The sequence below is a fragment of the Pinus tabuliformis genome, chromosome 4_2, assembly GCF_031772625.1.
Source record: "Pinus tabuliformis cultivar Carrire ecotype Pingquan chromosome 4_2, CPIR1, whole genome shotgun sequence".
NCBI classification, from domain to species: Eukaryota; Viridiplantae; Streptophyta; class Pinopsida; order Pinales; family Pinaceae; genus Pinus; species Pinus tabuliformis.
The window spans coordinates 723,376,138-723,391,593 of record NC_142304.1 but is presented as its reverse complement, the minus strand read 5'-3'; the positions used below and the strand labels follow the sequence as shown (position 1 = coordinate 723,391,593).

The 15,456-nt window shown below is 36.6% G+C and overlaps 1 protein-coding gene across 1 annotated transcript; it reads left to right on the top strand.

Annotated features, from left to right (window-relative positions):
* Positions 1 to 13,442: 13,442 nt before the first annotated feature.
* LOC149171605 (chaperone protein dnaJ 8, chloroplastic-like) lies at positions 13,443 to 15,252 on the top strand. The gene is made up of 3 exons (XM_089427524.1): positions 13,443 to 14,151; positions 14,391 to 14,459; positions 14,575 to 15,252. The coding sequence occupies exons 1-3, from the start codon at positions 13,957 to 13,959 to the stop codon at positions 14,743 to 14,745; spliced, it is 435 nt and encodes a 144-aa protein (XP_089283650.1). The 5' UTR covers positions 13,443 to 13,956; the 3' UTR covers positions 14,746 to 15,252.
* The last annotated feature ends 204 nt before the right edge of the window (positions 15,253 to 15,456 follow it).

The window sequence follows — 15,456 nt, the reverse complement described above, 5'->3', positions numbered from 1 at the left end:
CAAAGAATTTTTAGGTTTCTCCCTGGATCAAGAGTTAAGATGGATTTACACTCCCTAATGAAACAACACACATTCAAGGTCAAATTAGGGCAATCCTCTTGCCTAAAGAGTTGAATTCTTAATATTACATTATGCACTTAGGACAAAACTTACACAAGATTTAGTTGAAAGAACAATGCAATGACTTGACACTTTTTCTCAAGCAACAATTATTGTTATGGGTAAGACATAAGTGCTCAAAATTGGTTAAGATGGATTTCCAGATTGACTTCATATGACGTGTCGCTAGTTGATTAGTGGATATGGATGCTATGTATATTTCAAGGTAAAATCCATAAAATGTCTCGTAGAGATCTTCCACTAATTCGAATGTTAGCATAGTTAATAGAATGATAATAGAAGATGTAATTCTATTGTTCTTTCATTTACCCCATCCATGGTTGGCTAAATAAAACTAGATGACTTTGGAGGAGTTTCCATTAGGAAAACCTAATAGGAATGAAAGGGGTTCTTGATTATAAACTTGTAACTGATATTTGAGTTACGTAATAGTCCATATAGTTGAACAAATATAAGAGCCATTGGAGGGGATGGGCCTTGGAAGATTCTTATTTCATTCGATATTAGAAATGTTGATCATGTGTGTAGTATCAAAGGGCCTTTTAAGACCAACGATGAAGTAGGAGGAGCTAGAGATTTCAAGCTCATAGGTTTAGTTATTCTCAAAATCATTTGGAAGGGATGAGTAAATTATCCAAGTCACATTGGGAATTCAATAGGCCAATAAATGACTTGGATTTGGTAGGGACATACATCTAGGCATTTCCCTTTACAAGTAGACATATTAGTATTTATGGGACAAGATGTCCTTTGGTTGGTGCAAAGACTGTTGAATAAATTGTAACAATTGTCGTTGTAAAGAAACAAGCATTTTTTTAGTTATGCAAGATTCTACCTCAATCTATTCTCTTCAAGATTTATTTGAATGCTCAAGTATGAATTTGGAAGGATTGGAAATGGTTTTACAATAAATCATGTCTGAAACTGTCAAGTTTATATTTTGAGACTTGCTAAGGAACCCCATACTTGTGGGAATGGTTTCTATCATTTTGGTCAGCCCTCTGCACTAGAAGTTTAGTTCTCTGTTGAAATAAGAATGTTTACCAAAAATAGAATCTCTTTGGAGATTGGGCAGAAGGTTGTTTGATTGGCATGCCACCACTCTTGGCATATATGAGGAGGGGATGCATGTCTATCCACTACTTGGAATATTTATTTCTACTCTTTTGTATTGCTTGATGTATCTTTTTATGTAATAAGATAATATATGATGCATGCCTTCATAAGGAAAAGAAAAGAGGGAACTGCAGACTTTCATAGAGATTTTAAGAATCGAAAGGTTTTGTCTAGATCTAGAGATTTTAAGAATCGAAATGTTTTGTCTAGATCTAGACCACAAACTTACAAATGCTTCAAGAAAGTTGACTTCAAGAAAATTAGATTGATGCAAAACATTATTAAGTGAAATGTGCAACAAAAATTTTCAACTTTGCATCCTAAAGAACTTTAAGTTAAGAACAAACACCTACCTTCCAACATTGATATCCCTCTTTTGAACATCTGCAGGACATAGTGAATGTACCATCACCCATGATAACCTCATTATGCTGCAAGTGATTATGCTTCTTTAATGTTTGTCTGTAGGCCATCTGCCAAAGTGTATACCTTATATTTTAAGGAGAAATGGTTCAAATTTTACTAGAGAGGAATGCTTCAAATCTACCAATTGTTACTATGGATGAACCAAGTATTTTATACATATTTCATAAGCATTCTTGAGAGGCTGAACTTAGAATGTGAGTTATATTTACACAATTATGTCCTACGTAAGATCACAAGATGGACTCCTCATCCTTTTATGGAGGATGGTATTTTAAGGCATTTATCTATACTATGTAGAATGAAATTCAAAGGTTTGAAGAATTGTGGGCCTATAACGATTACAAATCCAAGGTTGAGTTGCTTGTCTGAGAAAATATCATTCCCCGTCAGAGCCTATCTATGACCATTGCTAAAACACTTCACATTCTCATATCCAATGGGTAATGGAATAGCAACAATTATTAGACCATTTCAAAGCCTTAGTTGATACTTGAAGTGACCATGCTATGAATTCCCAAATGAGAAGGAATGAACTTACATAAGAATTGAAGAGAAGGGAACCTAACTCAATTCCAAATCTCAAACCATCTATATTCAAGGGTCACCTTTACACTAGCTTTGTAATGCATCTTGAAATACATTGGATAGGACTTGGATTCAAATTTCCCTTGCTATGTTATCCAATTTTGAATTGGAAGAGCACTGGTCCAATAAAAGAAGAAAGTGAACATGAACAATTGGAGTAAATTGAATCAATCATGGGATATCATAAAAAAAATGCACAAACCCATTTGAAATTTATGATTTCAGGGAAATTAGATAAGAATGACATGGATGACTTTATTGCACAAGGGTGTACAATTCCTTCAGTTTGGGGGTGATGGTGAACCTCATAAATGTCTTGGTTTTCTCATCTTCCACTGACATTTTCATGAGTATAAAAAACCTAACACATCCAATTTTCTAGATTGCTTAACCACCTTATTATAGAAATTTGGCTTTAAATAAGTAATTCATTGCAAATTAATGTGTTTGACAGTCTCTATGAATATTTTGAATGAAATGTCTTAGTTCTCACCAATTATGATATGTTGAAGGTTACCAATGTTCATCAACATTTTGTGTAGAATTAACACCTACCACAGAATTCCTTACAGAGAATGATTAAAGATAGTTGTAGAATCTCCATAATCACTTCCTTAGGGCAGCTGCAAAATTATTCTTAATTCTACAACACACCAATTCTAGGGTGGAATTCCCAAACAATAGCCAGGTTGACACATGGCACCCAGATTATAGGGAAACATAGTCCCCACAATATCAACTCACCAGCTAAAAGTATAATCTGTTAATTCCAACAATTGTTAGTTTGAATTTCCAAGAAGTTGTTAGGTTATTCTTCATAATTTGGTTTTAGGAAGTTTATAAGTTATACCTGGGATTTCCATTCAGGAAGTTATTAGGTTATACTTAGGAATTCAATTTAGGAAGTTGTCAGGGTATTTTGGGATTCTTTTGGAATTTCAAAGAACCCAACTCAAGTAGTTCTTGTTTTAACACATTTAGGGTTCAAGTTAGAGATAAGAGAGATATAGACAATTAAAGTGTACTCTGTAATTTCTAGATGATGCATTCAAAGCCTAGATACTTTATTCCATTATGGTTCCATGAGTAGCATTTTTGTGTGATGGATTCAACACCTTGACCTTCAGAACAAAGGCCCACTCAGGATGTGCAACTGGGAGTAGTATTTTCCCCTTGCATGGTTTGAGTTATGTCTTGTATGGTTTCATTTATTTCCGTAGTTGTAGCTGGTGTGTGTATTTCCATTTTCTGTAGCAGCAATCATTCGATTAAGATTTTGTGACATTGTTTCTTGAATGATTCACTTTATTTGAATTTTTGCATTCAGAGTGCAACTCCCAGTTGTTCTAAAATTTCAATTCATCAGTTGATAGTTAGTTGAGTTATTTTCTATTCAAGTTAAATAATATTTGCATAAACCAATGTCAGGAATTTATAGAATAAGATTTAAAGCCAAAGGTAAGATTTTTTCTTTTAATGGACTGGATAATTGTGTGTGAACATGTTCCATTGTAGTTACAGGAATGCCAACCTAAAATTAGAAATGCATAGAAAGCTTTCAAATTTCTAGAGCTTTGTTCTCTTACATTCTCCACCATCCAGTGGGATTTACCTGCACCATATTGTTATCCTCCCTTGCAGTAGCTGTGTAAGTTGGGTATTGCTATGTGAAATCAGGAAATAATTTCTAAATTATTCTTGCTTGTTCAAATTCCACACGCCTTTGATATATCATCAATTAACTCTTGTTTCACCTCAGGATAATCTAGTGGTGCATCTCTGCCTGGTCTCTCTACATATCACTTGGGATAAAATGACTGCAAATCCATCCAATTCAAGTCATTCTCTACAAATGTTGCATGGTTGAATTTCCATGATCCACTTCGAGGAGGTATCAAGATCCTCTAATATTATTTGAGTCAGGTGTGGTGTCCAGCAACATGTTGCACCTCAATCAAGGGTTATAACTTATATTGCATAAATACTAAAGCATTCAATTGTTGTTTTTCCAACTGGCTTTTCTTTTTCATTTATAAGTACTTAAGCATTATAAGTGTGCTCACACCCAAAAGCACTCACAAATACTCAATGAAAAGAGTGTGAAGAATGTGGGGGAATAGGGGGTTAGGTGGGGATCTATAATTAGAGCTATGTTAGTGTTGAAAAAGGGTCTAGATCCAATAAGGCATGTGATTCAAGAGATATTTGATTTTTTGAACAATTGAAAACCAGACAGGGCATTGGACTGATGACGAAAATCCCTGATTAGGAGGATGCCATAGGGAAGGAGGATGTACTGCAGGGAGGACTATACGCCTGGTGGTAGGCGACAACAATCAACAAACGCATGGACCATACCGGTCACCATAGAAGGTTGCCTCGGGAATGATGAATACAGTGAATGATGTTATAGGGTAGGATTGTTTCAAGGAGAGGTTTATTGTTGCTAGTATTGCTCTTATTTTCCTCCCTCAGCTGCACGCACCTGATGAAAGAGTTTAACAACTATTTTTTACAGTGGAGGTTTACCCTACAATCAGGGACGGGAAGAATTTTCAACCAACGGGGTTGTGTCTACTTGGAGACTGAACCAGAGGATATCCTGTCAGTTTGGGGATTGGATATCACTTAGCAGAATTTAGAGAAGGTCATCCGTCCAGGTAGGCTTCTAACAGGGAAGAGGAGAGGCTTGATAGTTGACTGGAGCCAAGATGGCGGATTAGGGTTTCTAGAGGATGGCATACTCTGCGATTCAAAGGTGGAGGTCTAGGGTCCCAACAAGGAACTTCATAAGAGGTAGGAGCTATCAGTTTTCTCGGTGCGATGTGTAGTGGATGCGATGGTGGGAAGCCAAGTAAGTTTGAAAAACCCTGGTTATTTTCATGCATCGGGTTTTATTTCTGGGGGGATAGAAGATATTGTCATCAATAGCATAATTAGGGGAAATGAGACGTTAAAATCATGTTTGATAGTGGACTTGGGGCATTTGGAAGTTGTAAGAGGGAAACAATTTGATTGTGCCCTTGCATGAAAGAACCCATTGAACCAGAAGGCTGGAGAGTCTTGAATCCATCATGGAAACCCTATTTCAGAGGAGTTGACAGAAGAAGCCTCGCTTCAGGGGTTCAGGGCACATTTCGAAGATTCAGCCAAAGTATCGGTGGATCTCAGAGGTCAAAATAGGGGAGGTAGTCTTGTGCCTATCCCGGTGGTGATTGAAGAGGAAGGTACCTAGGTTTTACCACCCTAGGAAGCGAGGGACCATACATTTTTTCTTGGAGAGGTGAGGTAGCCCTCGGTAGTCAGGACCAACATCAATCAGATCTTTATATTGGAGAGGTGGTTAGGGCTGCTCTCTAAAGAAGGAATCAATGAGAGGGAGGACTGGCCAGAGGCAGGGGAATCAGGGAGTAACAAGAATATAGGGGCAAAGAGGAAGAAATTGAAGTTAATCAAGAAAAAGGAGGTATGTCTGAATTTGGTTCGTGGAGTCGACATTCAGATCGATAGGGTCATGGAAGTCGTAGAAGTAACTCTGGTCGGGAGAGTGAAAGGGAAAAAATACTCTGCAAATTACATCTCAGAGTGGATATCTAAAACATGGAAGGAGGCTCCAGACCAACAAGTCGAAGTGACCACCTTGGCCAGGGGCTGGTTTATGATTAACTTCAGTAAGGGAGAAACAATAGAATGGGTAATGAGGAGAAACTGGTGCTTTGGTAGAGCGTCAATTCCGTTCAAAAGGTGGAATCCTCTATTTGAAGCTCAGAGAGAAAAGGTGGAAGAGAGTCCAATATGGGTTCGCCTTACGAGACTCCCTCTGCATTTTTTGATGGAGGAGCTGTTTATAGCTATTGGAAATACCTTGGGTCTTTTCCTAGAGGCAGACATGTAATTTATTGAAACAAGGGACAAGAGTCTTGCTTGTATCCTGGTAAGGTTGGATCCAAGGGAGGGACTAGTAGAGGAAATACATCTAAAATACAAAGAACTCTCCTATACCCAGATCATAGATTACGAACAACTCCCTTTCTGTTGTCACAAGTGCCATAAATATGGTCATCTAGCACGATACTACCCTTTAGGGTTTAGAAGGAGATGAAGACACATAGGAGAGGCATGAAATGCAAAACTCCCATGTGGAGAAGAAGAGGAATTGACACAAGTAGAGGAAATGGGGATGAGGCAAGAAGGAGAACAAGAGCTGATGAAAATTCATGAAGTGTAGATGGAGGAAGTGGTCATGCAGGAGTAGGAACAACCTCATGAGATTATTAGGGAAGAGCTGGAGGAGAGAGGTGCCACTTTCCCTACATTGTAGTTGGAGGGTACTGTATCTTCTTCATTTTCTTCTATTCAAAAACCCTTTATATCTCTTCTCAATTCAATCCAGAGGCCTGGTCCTTCCAGGATTTTTTCTTTGGAAAATATGAATGTTGAACCTGTATCTGATGCCCTGGATAGTATCATCACTTCTATTCCAGATATTCATTTGAACCATCCCTTTTCTTTGAGCCATATATCCTTATCCCCTTATTAGAAAGTTGTTGAGAAATCCCCTTCTAACCTTCACCCTCGAGAAAAGAAGGAAATCCCCCAAGTAGTTGTGCATGGTTTGGGAGCCCCACAGGAAATACTACGGTTGGACCTAAAAAGACTAGAGGAAGGAAGTCTAACCTCTCAAAGGCTCGACAAAGAGAAAAAATTGACATTGCAGACGAGAAATAATTATCATTACAAGGGCCGCTTAGAGCATCATAAGCCCCATCCAGAGTGACTAAATTATTGTTTTGTCTTTTAATTGACGGGGTTTTTCTAGTTCCTCTAAAAAGCTAGCACTTAAGTCTATGTTCCATTTTTATTGTCCTGGTGTTATAATGCTCCAAGAAACTCTTGGAGTCTTGGAGCAAGAGAGAAGATTAAACTGGATCTTAACAAAATGCATTTGGGATGGAAATTCATGACTATAGATGTCAAAGGAATATCTGGGGGTTTGGCTTTTGGAGTCAAATATTACACTGTGAATTTATTAAAATCCCGAGGATTGGACTTGGTATTGGGGGTAGAGGTCTATTCCTAGGAGCTCTGTTCATAATTATTACTTTTAAATATTTATGGGTCATGTCAAGACAGGGTGTTATTCTGGAATAATATTTTCTCTAAAACCTTTATGAATAATCTGAATTTGGTGGTGGGGGGGATCTGAACTTCTCCCTGGGTTTGTCGGAAACCTGGGGCCCTGTAGCACAAGATGATCCCCTAGCTGATTTCTTTTTGAACAAGATTCGCTCCGGCAAGCTTATTGATATAAATATGATGAAATCTAGACCCACTTGGAGGAATAGGAGAGTGGGGGAGGCCAGGGTAGCTAAGAGATTGGATCATTTTCTCCTAAAAGAGGATATGGCATCTAGGATTCCTTTTTTCAGACACTAGGTGGGAGAAGGAGGAGACTCGGACCACCTCCCTATCCTATTGGAAATGAAAGGACCTAATAAAAAATCAAGTTCTCCATTCAAATTCAACCTGGCTTGGATCAAGAAATCTCATATAACAGTCTGGTTAAAAATACTTGGAGGACTTTTACTGGAATAGAGGGGTTCTCTTTAGCTCAATCCTTTATGGATAACTTAAAGCGAATGAAGAAGGAAACCATAGAATGGGAAAAATCTAAGAAGATTAGGGATGAATCTGAATTAAGCAGGATTAGGGAGGAACTAGATCTATTGGAGAGTCCAAAAATGGATGGATATGAGACAATGGAGAAGAGGGAAAGGATTAAACAATTGGAGACAGAAAGAAGGAAAATTCTAAATGATAGGGAAGATCAATGGAGGCTAAAAATAAGAGCAATCTGGCTTGCAGTAGCAGATGAAAACTCAATTTTTTTTCAGAATTATGTTAAAGGGAGGAAAAATGCAAATATGTTGTGAGGGATAAAAACGGAGGAAGGAGAATCCACAATATGTATAAAAACATAAAGTAAAAGAACTCAACCTAGTGATTATGTACCTTAAGATTACTTTCCAAGATCAATGGCATAAATAAAAAAATGTTCACTTAAGAGAGGGTTAGCAACTATTGGATGTGTGTTGAATCTGATGTAGAAATGAATAATGAAGGCATTTTTTTTCATTTATATGATCATCACTCCCATAAATGAGAGTTAATAGAGGCTACTCAAACATAAACAATTTTAAGCTATTTTACATCACTTATGAATGAAATCATCTAACATGAACCGAAGGTGTAATGTGTTCTATATGCCAATTAATTATATGAAAAAATAAGGAAAAAATTAGGGTTGTCCCACTTCTAAACTTATTTTAATGATGAATGAATGTGTATTTCTATATTTAGAGAAAATAAAGAATCATCCAAGAGAGATATTCCGCTTTATCTATAAAAATATATATAAGCCATTTTATTAGGAGTACTTCTAAATATGAATTCAAATTAATTTTCATATTCTTTATTTGATAAAGAGAAAGTTATTGAAAAAAATCTTAGAAGACTATATATTTTAAATATTGATCAACTTTGGAATGATATAACGAAAAGAATAATTGGACATGTTTACATTATGTAGAAATTAGTGCAGTCATATAAATAAAATTGTTGATAAACATCAATAAGCATAAAGAAACTTACCTTATGATACATCTCACATTACCAAGAATTTAAAAAATCATAAAATTTAACTACATTATTGCTTTATTTTAGATTATTATTAATTACAAAAAATAATATATGAGTTAAACATAAATATATTTAAAAAAACATGCAATGATATCTTTAATCATGGAGATTTATTGATTCGTAAACTATCGTGGATATTCCGTTTGACAATTTGTCACAATAAATCTAATAATTTATAATTAAAAATATGAAATCTACATTATTATGCTTTATTTTTCTTTCGATTTTTGGATCTATAGATTAGTGATTATTGCATATATATGAAAATTAAAATTTATGCAAAAAATAGAGAACAATGAAATAAAAGTCCACAAACCATTTGACACAAGATATATCCTAGGAAACCCTTTCGAGAGAAAACTCAACTAGAAGGTGAGGTTACTATGCTGTCTTTCTATGAATAGAAAACTGGTTGTGAATACAAATATTTATGGCCCGTGGCTTCGGGCTACTATAGTGTGCAATTCCTCCCTATGTTCTTGCTCACTATCCTTATTAGGCCGATAGGCCTTCCTTTGGAACAGACTTTCGTCGTTCCTTTGGCTCTCGTGCTGACACGTGGACAGTCGTCCCTTCGTCGTCCTTTTCTTTCAGATGTTGACACCTGGCGTGTACATTTAACAGGCATTTAGCATCTTCTTCAATTAATTATCATGGTCTTAACCGAGAGCCGATTTTACAGTGAGTTGTTACCATTGTACGCCGGAGTTCCAGGATTATTGTTTCGCAAGATTCAGCCAAGTGGATCTGGCTACAGATTTCCTCATCTCCAAGGCTGCCAGAACTCAAATCTGATCGCACACGACTCTCTCCTTTGGTCATTTTAGTCAGTTTTTACCCATTTTACGCCGGAGTTCCAGGATTATTGTTTCGCAAGATTCAACTGGATCTGGCTACAGATTTTCTCATCTCCAAGGCTGCCAGAATTCAAATCTGATCGCACACGACTCTCTCCTTTGGGGGTGTTTGTTGGGGACACCCAATGCTCAAAGATCTGGATCCAATACCCATTTCCTAGATCAGCGTAAACAACGCGTCGGTTTGATATTCAGCGTGTATCTGTCCATTCAACGGGAGATTGGGTTTCTGCGATACATTCATTTTGTATCCATCCAACAGTTATTGGGCGTCCGGAGTAGGTCGATATTCATTATCTATCCCTTGAACCAACTATTGGGTTCAAGCAATAAGCTGATATTCATCGTGTATCCATTGAAAGGCTATTATTTTTCTGTAATAGCTTGATATCCATTGTATATCCATCCGACCAGATATTGGGTGTCTATAATAGACCGATATTCATTATCTACCCATTGAACCGGCTATTGGGTTTCTGCTATAAGGTGAAATTAACTGCGCAGCTATTCATTCAGGTTTTGGGTTCTTGAGCACACCCAAGAGTTCGTTTGGTGCTGTGTGGAGATGGATTACAAAGTCGATGATGATTATGACTATTTGTTTAAGGTGGTGGTCCTGATTGGGGATTCTGGTGTCGGTAAGTCCAATTTGCTCTCCAGATTTACTAGAAATGAATTCAGCCTGGAGTCCAAATCTACAATTGGTGTGGAGTTTGCAACACGGAGCATTAACGTGTTACAGTATTACATGGATCATGCCTTGTCGTACCTTATACTCCAAGCATGAAACTCGTAGATATATCAATACCATACGTATACACCTCTATGCGCCGAAAACAGTTACAGTTTTAGAATTTAATACCTTCTGCCCCCTATCAGATTATAAAACGTCCTATTCGTTGGGACTGTGCGTATGATATTATCGTTACAATAATTTTGGAGGAGCATTGACAGCAGACTTACAATGAGCAGGTGCGAAGTTTATCTGAGATTGCTTCTGGTTCTGGTTCTGCTTTTGACGTTGCAATCCACAGCCACATGGGAGGAGAGTAATGAGATTGATTGGAGAAATAAGCAGGCCAGGGACCCTCAAATGCGAACTTTGCCCAATATTCTGGCTACATAACTGTAGACAAAAACGCTGGCAAAGCCCTTTTCTACTGGCTCATTGAAGCCACAGAAGACCCATCTTCTAAGCCTCTGGTCTTATGGTTGAATGGAGGTAACTATGACTATTAGAAAATCAAATAATGTACTATTGTAGTATCATTATAGAATATCTTCTGCAAAATTGTTCTTTTGTCTACCCAAAATCGAATAATTGCAATGGAGACTTATTCTGCAACGATTTGGTTGGATTGTAGGTCCTGGGTGTTCTTCTGTGGGATATGGGGAAGCAGAAGAACTTGGGCCTTTTCACATTAATTCTGATGGGAAAACTCTCCACCTTAACCCATATTCATGGAATAGATGTATGTATTTATGAACTTGGCTATTTTCATTCTTCTCCCTGAATTCATGCAGAAGGAATGATACAGTTTGTTTGTTGTTTTGAAATTGACCCATTTATCTGCAAATCATTTTTGGTATCAACTCTTTTTTATTTGCTTGCAATATAGTTTGTTTGTTGTTTTGAAATTGACCCATTTATCTGCAAGTCATTTTTGGTATCAACTCTTTCTTATTTGCTTGCATGCAGTGGCGAATATACTCTTCTTGGATTCCCCTGCTGGGGTTGGTTTTTCCTACACCAACACTTCTTCAGATATATCCAAGTCTGGACATAAACGAACTGGTATGATGTAAGTGGATACTTTCAAGGTAGATTAAAATATTTTTAACCCTGTAATTGCAGCTGAAGATTCACTCAACTTCTTGCTCAACTGGTTGGAAAGATTCCCTCAATATAAAAATAGAGAGTTTTACATTTCAGGAGAGAGCTATGGAGGTACATAAATTTCCCCTGTATTCAGTCATGTATTGTTAAAGTAGCCTTGTCTCTCTCTCTGTTGTTGTCATTATGTGTATGCAGGCATGAACACAATAATATCCCAGGTAAGAATACCAGTGATAAACGTAGTCCTATTCATTGCATCATATACATACATATATACAATTTTGAGTTATATATAAAATTATATATATATATATATATATATATATATATATATATATATATATATATATAGTTTTGAATTCAATAAGTAAACATATGGAACTTAAAATTCTGGCAATTAACCAAAAAAAATTAGACAAATAAGAAAAAGCTGAAAACAAAATCCAAATCACCATAGTTTCATCTTAACTCTAAATTTGTTAAACATAGAAATCAAATCCCTTGAGTATATACTAACTTTTCCAAATTTGTCAAACATAGAAATCAAAGAATAATCACCACAGTTTCATCTTAACTCCATATTTGTTAAACATGGAAATCAAATCCCTTGAGTATATACTAACTTTTCCAATAGTACAAAAGCTAAGATCTTCAATACCTTTAATAGTACAAAAGCTAAGATATACCATACTTTTCTATATATGTGAAGGACCTTTTTTTTTTTAATTTTCTTTTGATTGGATACTTCAGGTCATTTTCAACCTTGTTATGGACCATACTAAGAACATATTGTGCCGTAAAAAGCACCTCTTGCCATATAAAACAGTGTCAGAGCTCTCAGTGATAGTGATTTATTTATTGGTAGATTTCTCTCACTTTCTCTCTGCCTACCCTTATGAAAACAATGGAGTAACTGAGTGTAGAGCTAACAGAACTCTGCTCAAGCCTGTGTTTCACGGTTACTTTTAAATAATCCGTAAATTTGACTTAACTTTGTTATTCTCGTTTGTCAGGGCAGAGCAGAGTCATGTGGGATACGAGGGATTCTGAGTCAAAAAGGTCAGAATCAAGTTGTTTGCACGAGGTACTTAATTAAGAAACCTGGGACCAATAGTCATCTTGTGGTTGATCTTTGAGGTGCATCGGTGGGTGTGTAATCTTATTACTGTAATGCCCAGTAGTTGGTACCTTCTGCCAATGCAGCTTTGAAACAGAAACTATGGTTTTCCTTCAGAAATAACACACGTCCAGCACCACAAATCCCTGGAATTTATGGGAATTTTATGTCTCATGCATTTCATATTCATATTTGCAATTAAAATAGTAGATGAGGATAGTTCTTGACAGTAGAGGTGTTTTCTTTATAATGAACTATTTCTTTTATTCTGGGCTCTTCACATGCTTGGTGATGCATGTTAGAGTGCCAAGTATTGTGAGTTCAGTTATTTTAGTTTCATATTGTCTAGATATGGCTCTTGGGCCTTTACTCCTTGGAAATTAAAAGTGCTATCATTTTCATTTTGGAGGACAGGTTTGTTCAGTTGACATTCTTTACTGTAGATTACAGCTGCTGGCTTATAATGTGGATAAGTTTAGGTCATGTTCATCTTTTTCAAAGGTAAATGAAATGGTGTCATTGGTTGCCATCTGAAAGTTTTTGGTGCTTGGAGAACAATTTTTTTGACTTATAGCTTTATCAGTGAGAAAGGTTTCATATCAAATTTCCTCGTGGTTTAATTGCATCAGCTGCTTCCTTAACTGTATTATTTTAATAGCTCAATGGAGACTGCATTCGTAAATGTTAATCTGAAAGCAGTCATAAGCAAAACGATTTGTTGTTCTTGTCTAATTTTGTGAAATCATATTAGGCTTGCTTACACCTGCATAAAAATTGCAAAATCTCCATTACCTGCATAAAAATTGCAAAACCTCCGTTAACTGTTGCAAAACTGAACTCTTATATATTTTGTTGCACCTATCATAGAATTCACACGAGACCTATAGACATTTGGGTTCAAGATGCTTAGAGATGGTTTTCTGTAATTACGTGATCTCACCTAAAGTATTACTATTATGGATTAACCCTTCAGAATTAGTGTTGGTACGTGGCATGTGATAGTTTTTGGTTCAGGATGATTTTGCTATGTTGCAATTGTTTCTGGTAGATATAGATTACTATGGATCATTCAAACTTTTGTGAGCCAAGTGTGTACATGTGTCATGAAACAAGAATACTTAATTCTGTCAGAGAGTTGGGGATTATGGTGAGTGCTTTTCACAAATAAGATAGATCCCTTGTTTTCTCTACTATGGAAGATGCTCCAGACACTCACAATGGGTTCCACACTGCTATTAATCTGTATTCTATTACAAATGGGAGGCAGGAGGAATGTAACTGTGATGGCCTCTGTTGCTTTTCCTGGGATGAAAGAGCAGTATGAGACGCTGAGATTGAGCCCTGGGGCTTCTGAAAAAGATGTGAAGAGAGCCTACCGTCGCCTTGCGTTGCAGGTATGCAAGTATCCATTTGAAGCTATGTCTCTTACTTTCAAGATCAGATATTTTCAATAAATCTTCCATTTCTGAAGCAAATAGAAAAAGAGATACAGGTTTGAAATAGAAATTAAAAATGTCAGACTTCACACATTCTTGAGAATTTTTAAGAAAATTTGTCTGGCAATATCCCTTGTCATATATAATGTCAGAAAACATTAATATTGCACTCATATGTTGATATAATCTGCTTACAGTATCATCCGGATGTTTGCAAAGGAGATGTGCGTGGGGTTCAATTTCACAAGATCAATCAGGCTTATGAGGTAAATTGCCTGCCTAAGAGTAATCTTTATCTATATACATTTTCATTCTGTAATATGGGACTCTTATGCAGGCCCACGATTTTCTGATTGTTGTTACTTTTGTGATAATGAGCAGACGTTAATGTCCAGTTTAGCAAAGGCAAAGCAGCAAAGCTATTCTGCTGATTACTCTGTCGAGGGCATGATGGGAATCAATAACGCTTATTGGGACGAGTGGGAAGAATGGATGGGATGGGAAGGAGCTGGAACCCTTGATTATTCCTCTCATATTAACATTTATGCCTGATGAAATTTTATCATAGACTGTGTAGGTGTCTATTGTCCGGCCTTGCAAACAGTTATGGCCTCTCCATTACCGATCCCATGTTGACTGTTAGGGGCTATCTATAAAGTTCCTGCTATTGGCAGAAAAACAACTGTTTTAGAAAGCCCATAAAGCTTCTTCATTCATCTCCTGGAAATACAATATGTTCTTCTAACTGTATAGTTGATTTTATTTATCTTCCGTTGGTTTCCATAACACAAAGGACTTACTGATCCAGATGAAGCAACAACTTTCTGAGTTGTCTCTATTTTAGTGAGTCATTTGATTTGGTCATGGGTCCTGATTATTAGACTACCTGTACATATGTTCTGTTCATTTATACTCTCAACTACTTGTACATACCTGCGGGATATCTCTCTGGACCATGTGATTATTATGGGGATCTGCTCTTCATTAAAGAGCTCCTAACTATTCTTCCTGCAATTTGTAATGACATTCATTTAATGGAAACCATTATTTTGATTAAGAGATCTTTGATCATTGAGATGAAATGCTGCCGTTTCATTACATAATGAAAAATTTCTACATATTTGATCCTTGAGACATAATGAAACCGCTTCATTCCATAATGAATTTTTCTATTGTATATCATCCTGAACAAGGCATTATTCTTAGCTGTAACTTATAGGCAATCCCTGCCTGTATTTGCAGGATTCAAATGTTGTTAAGTTT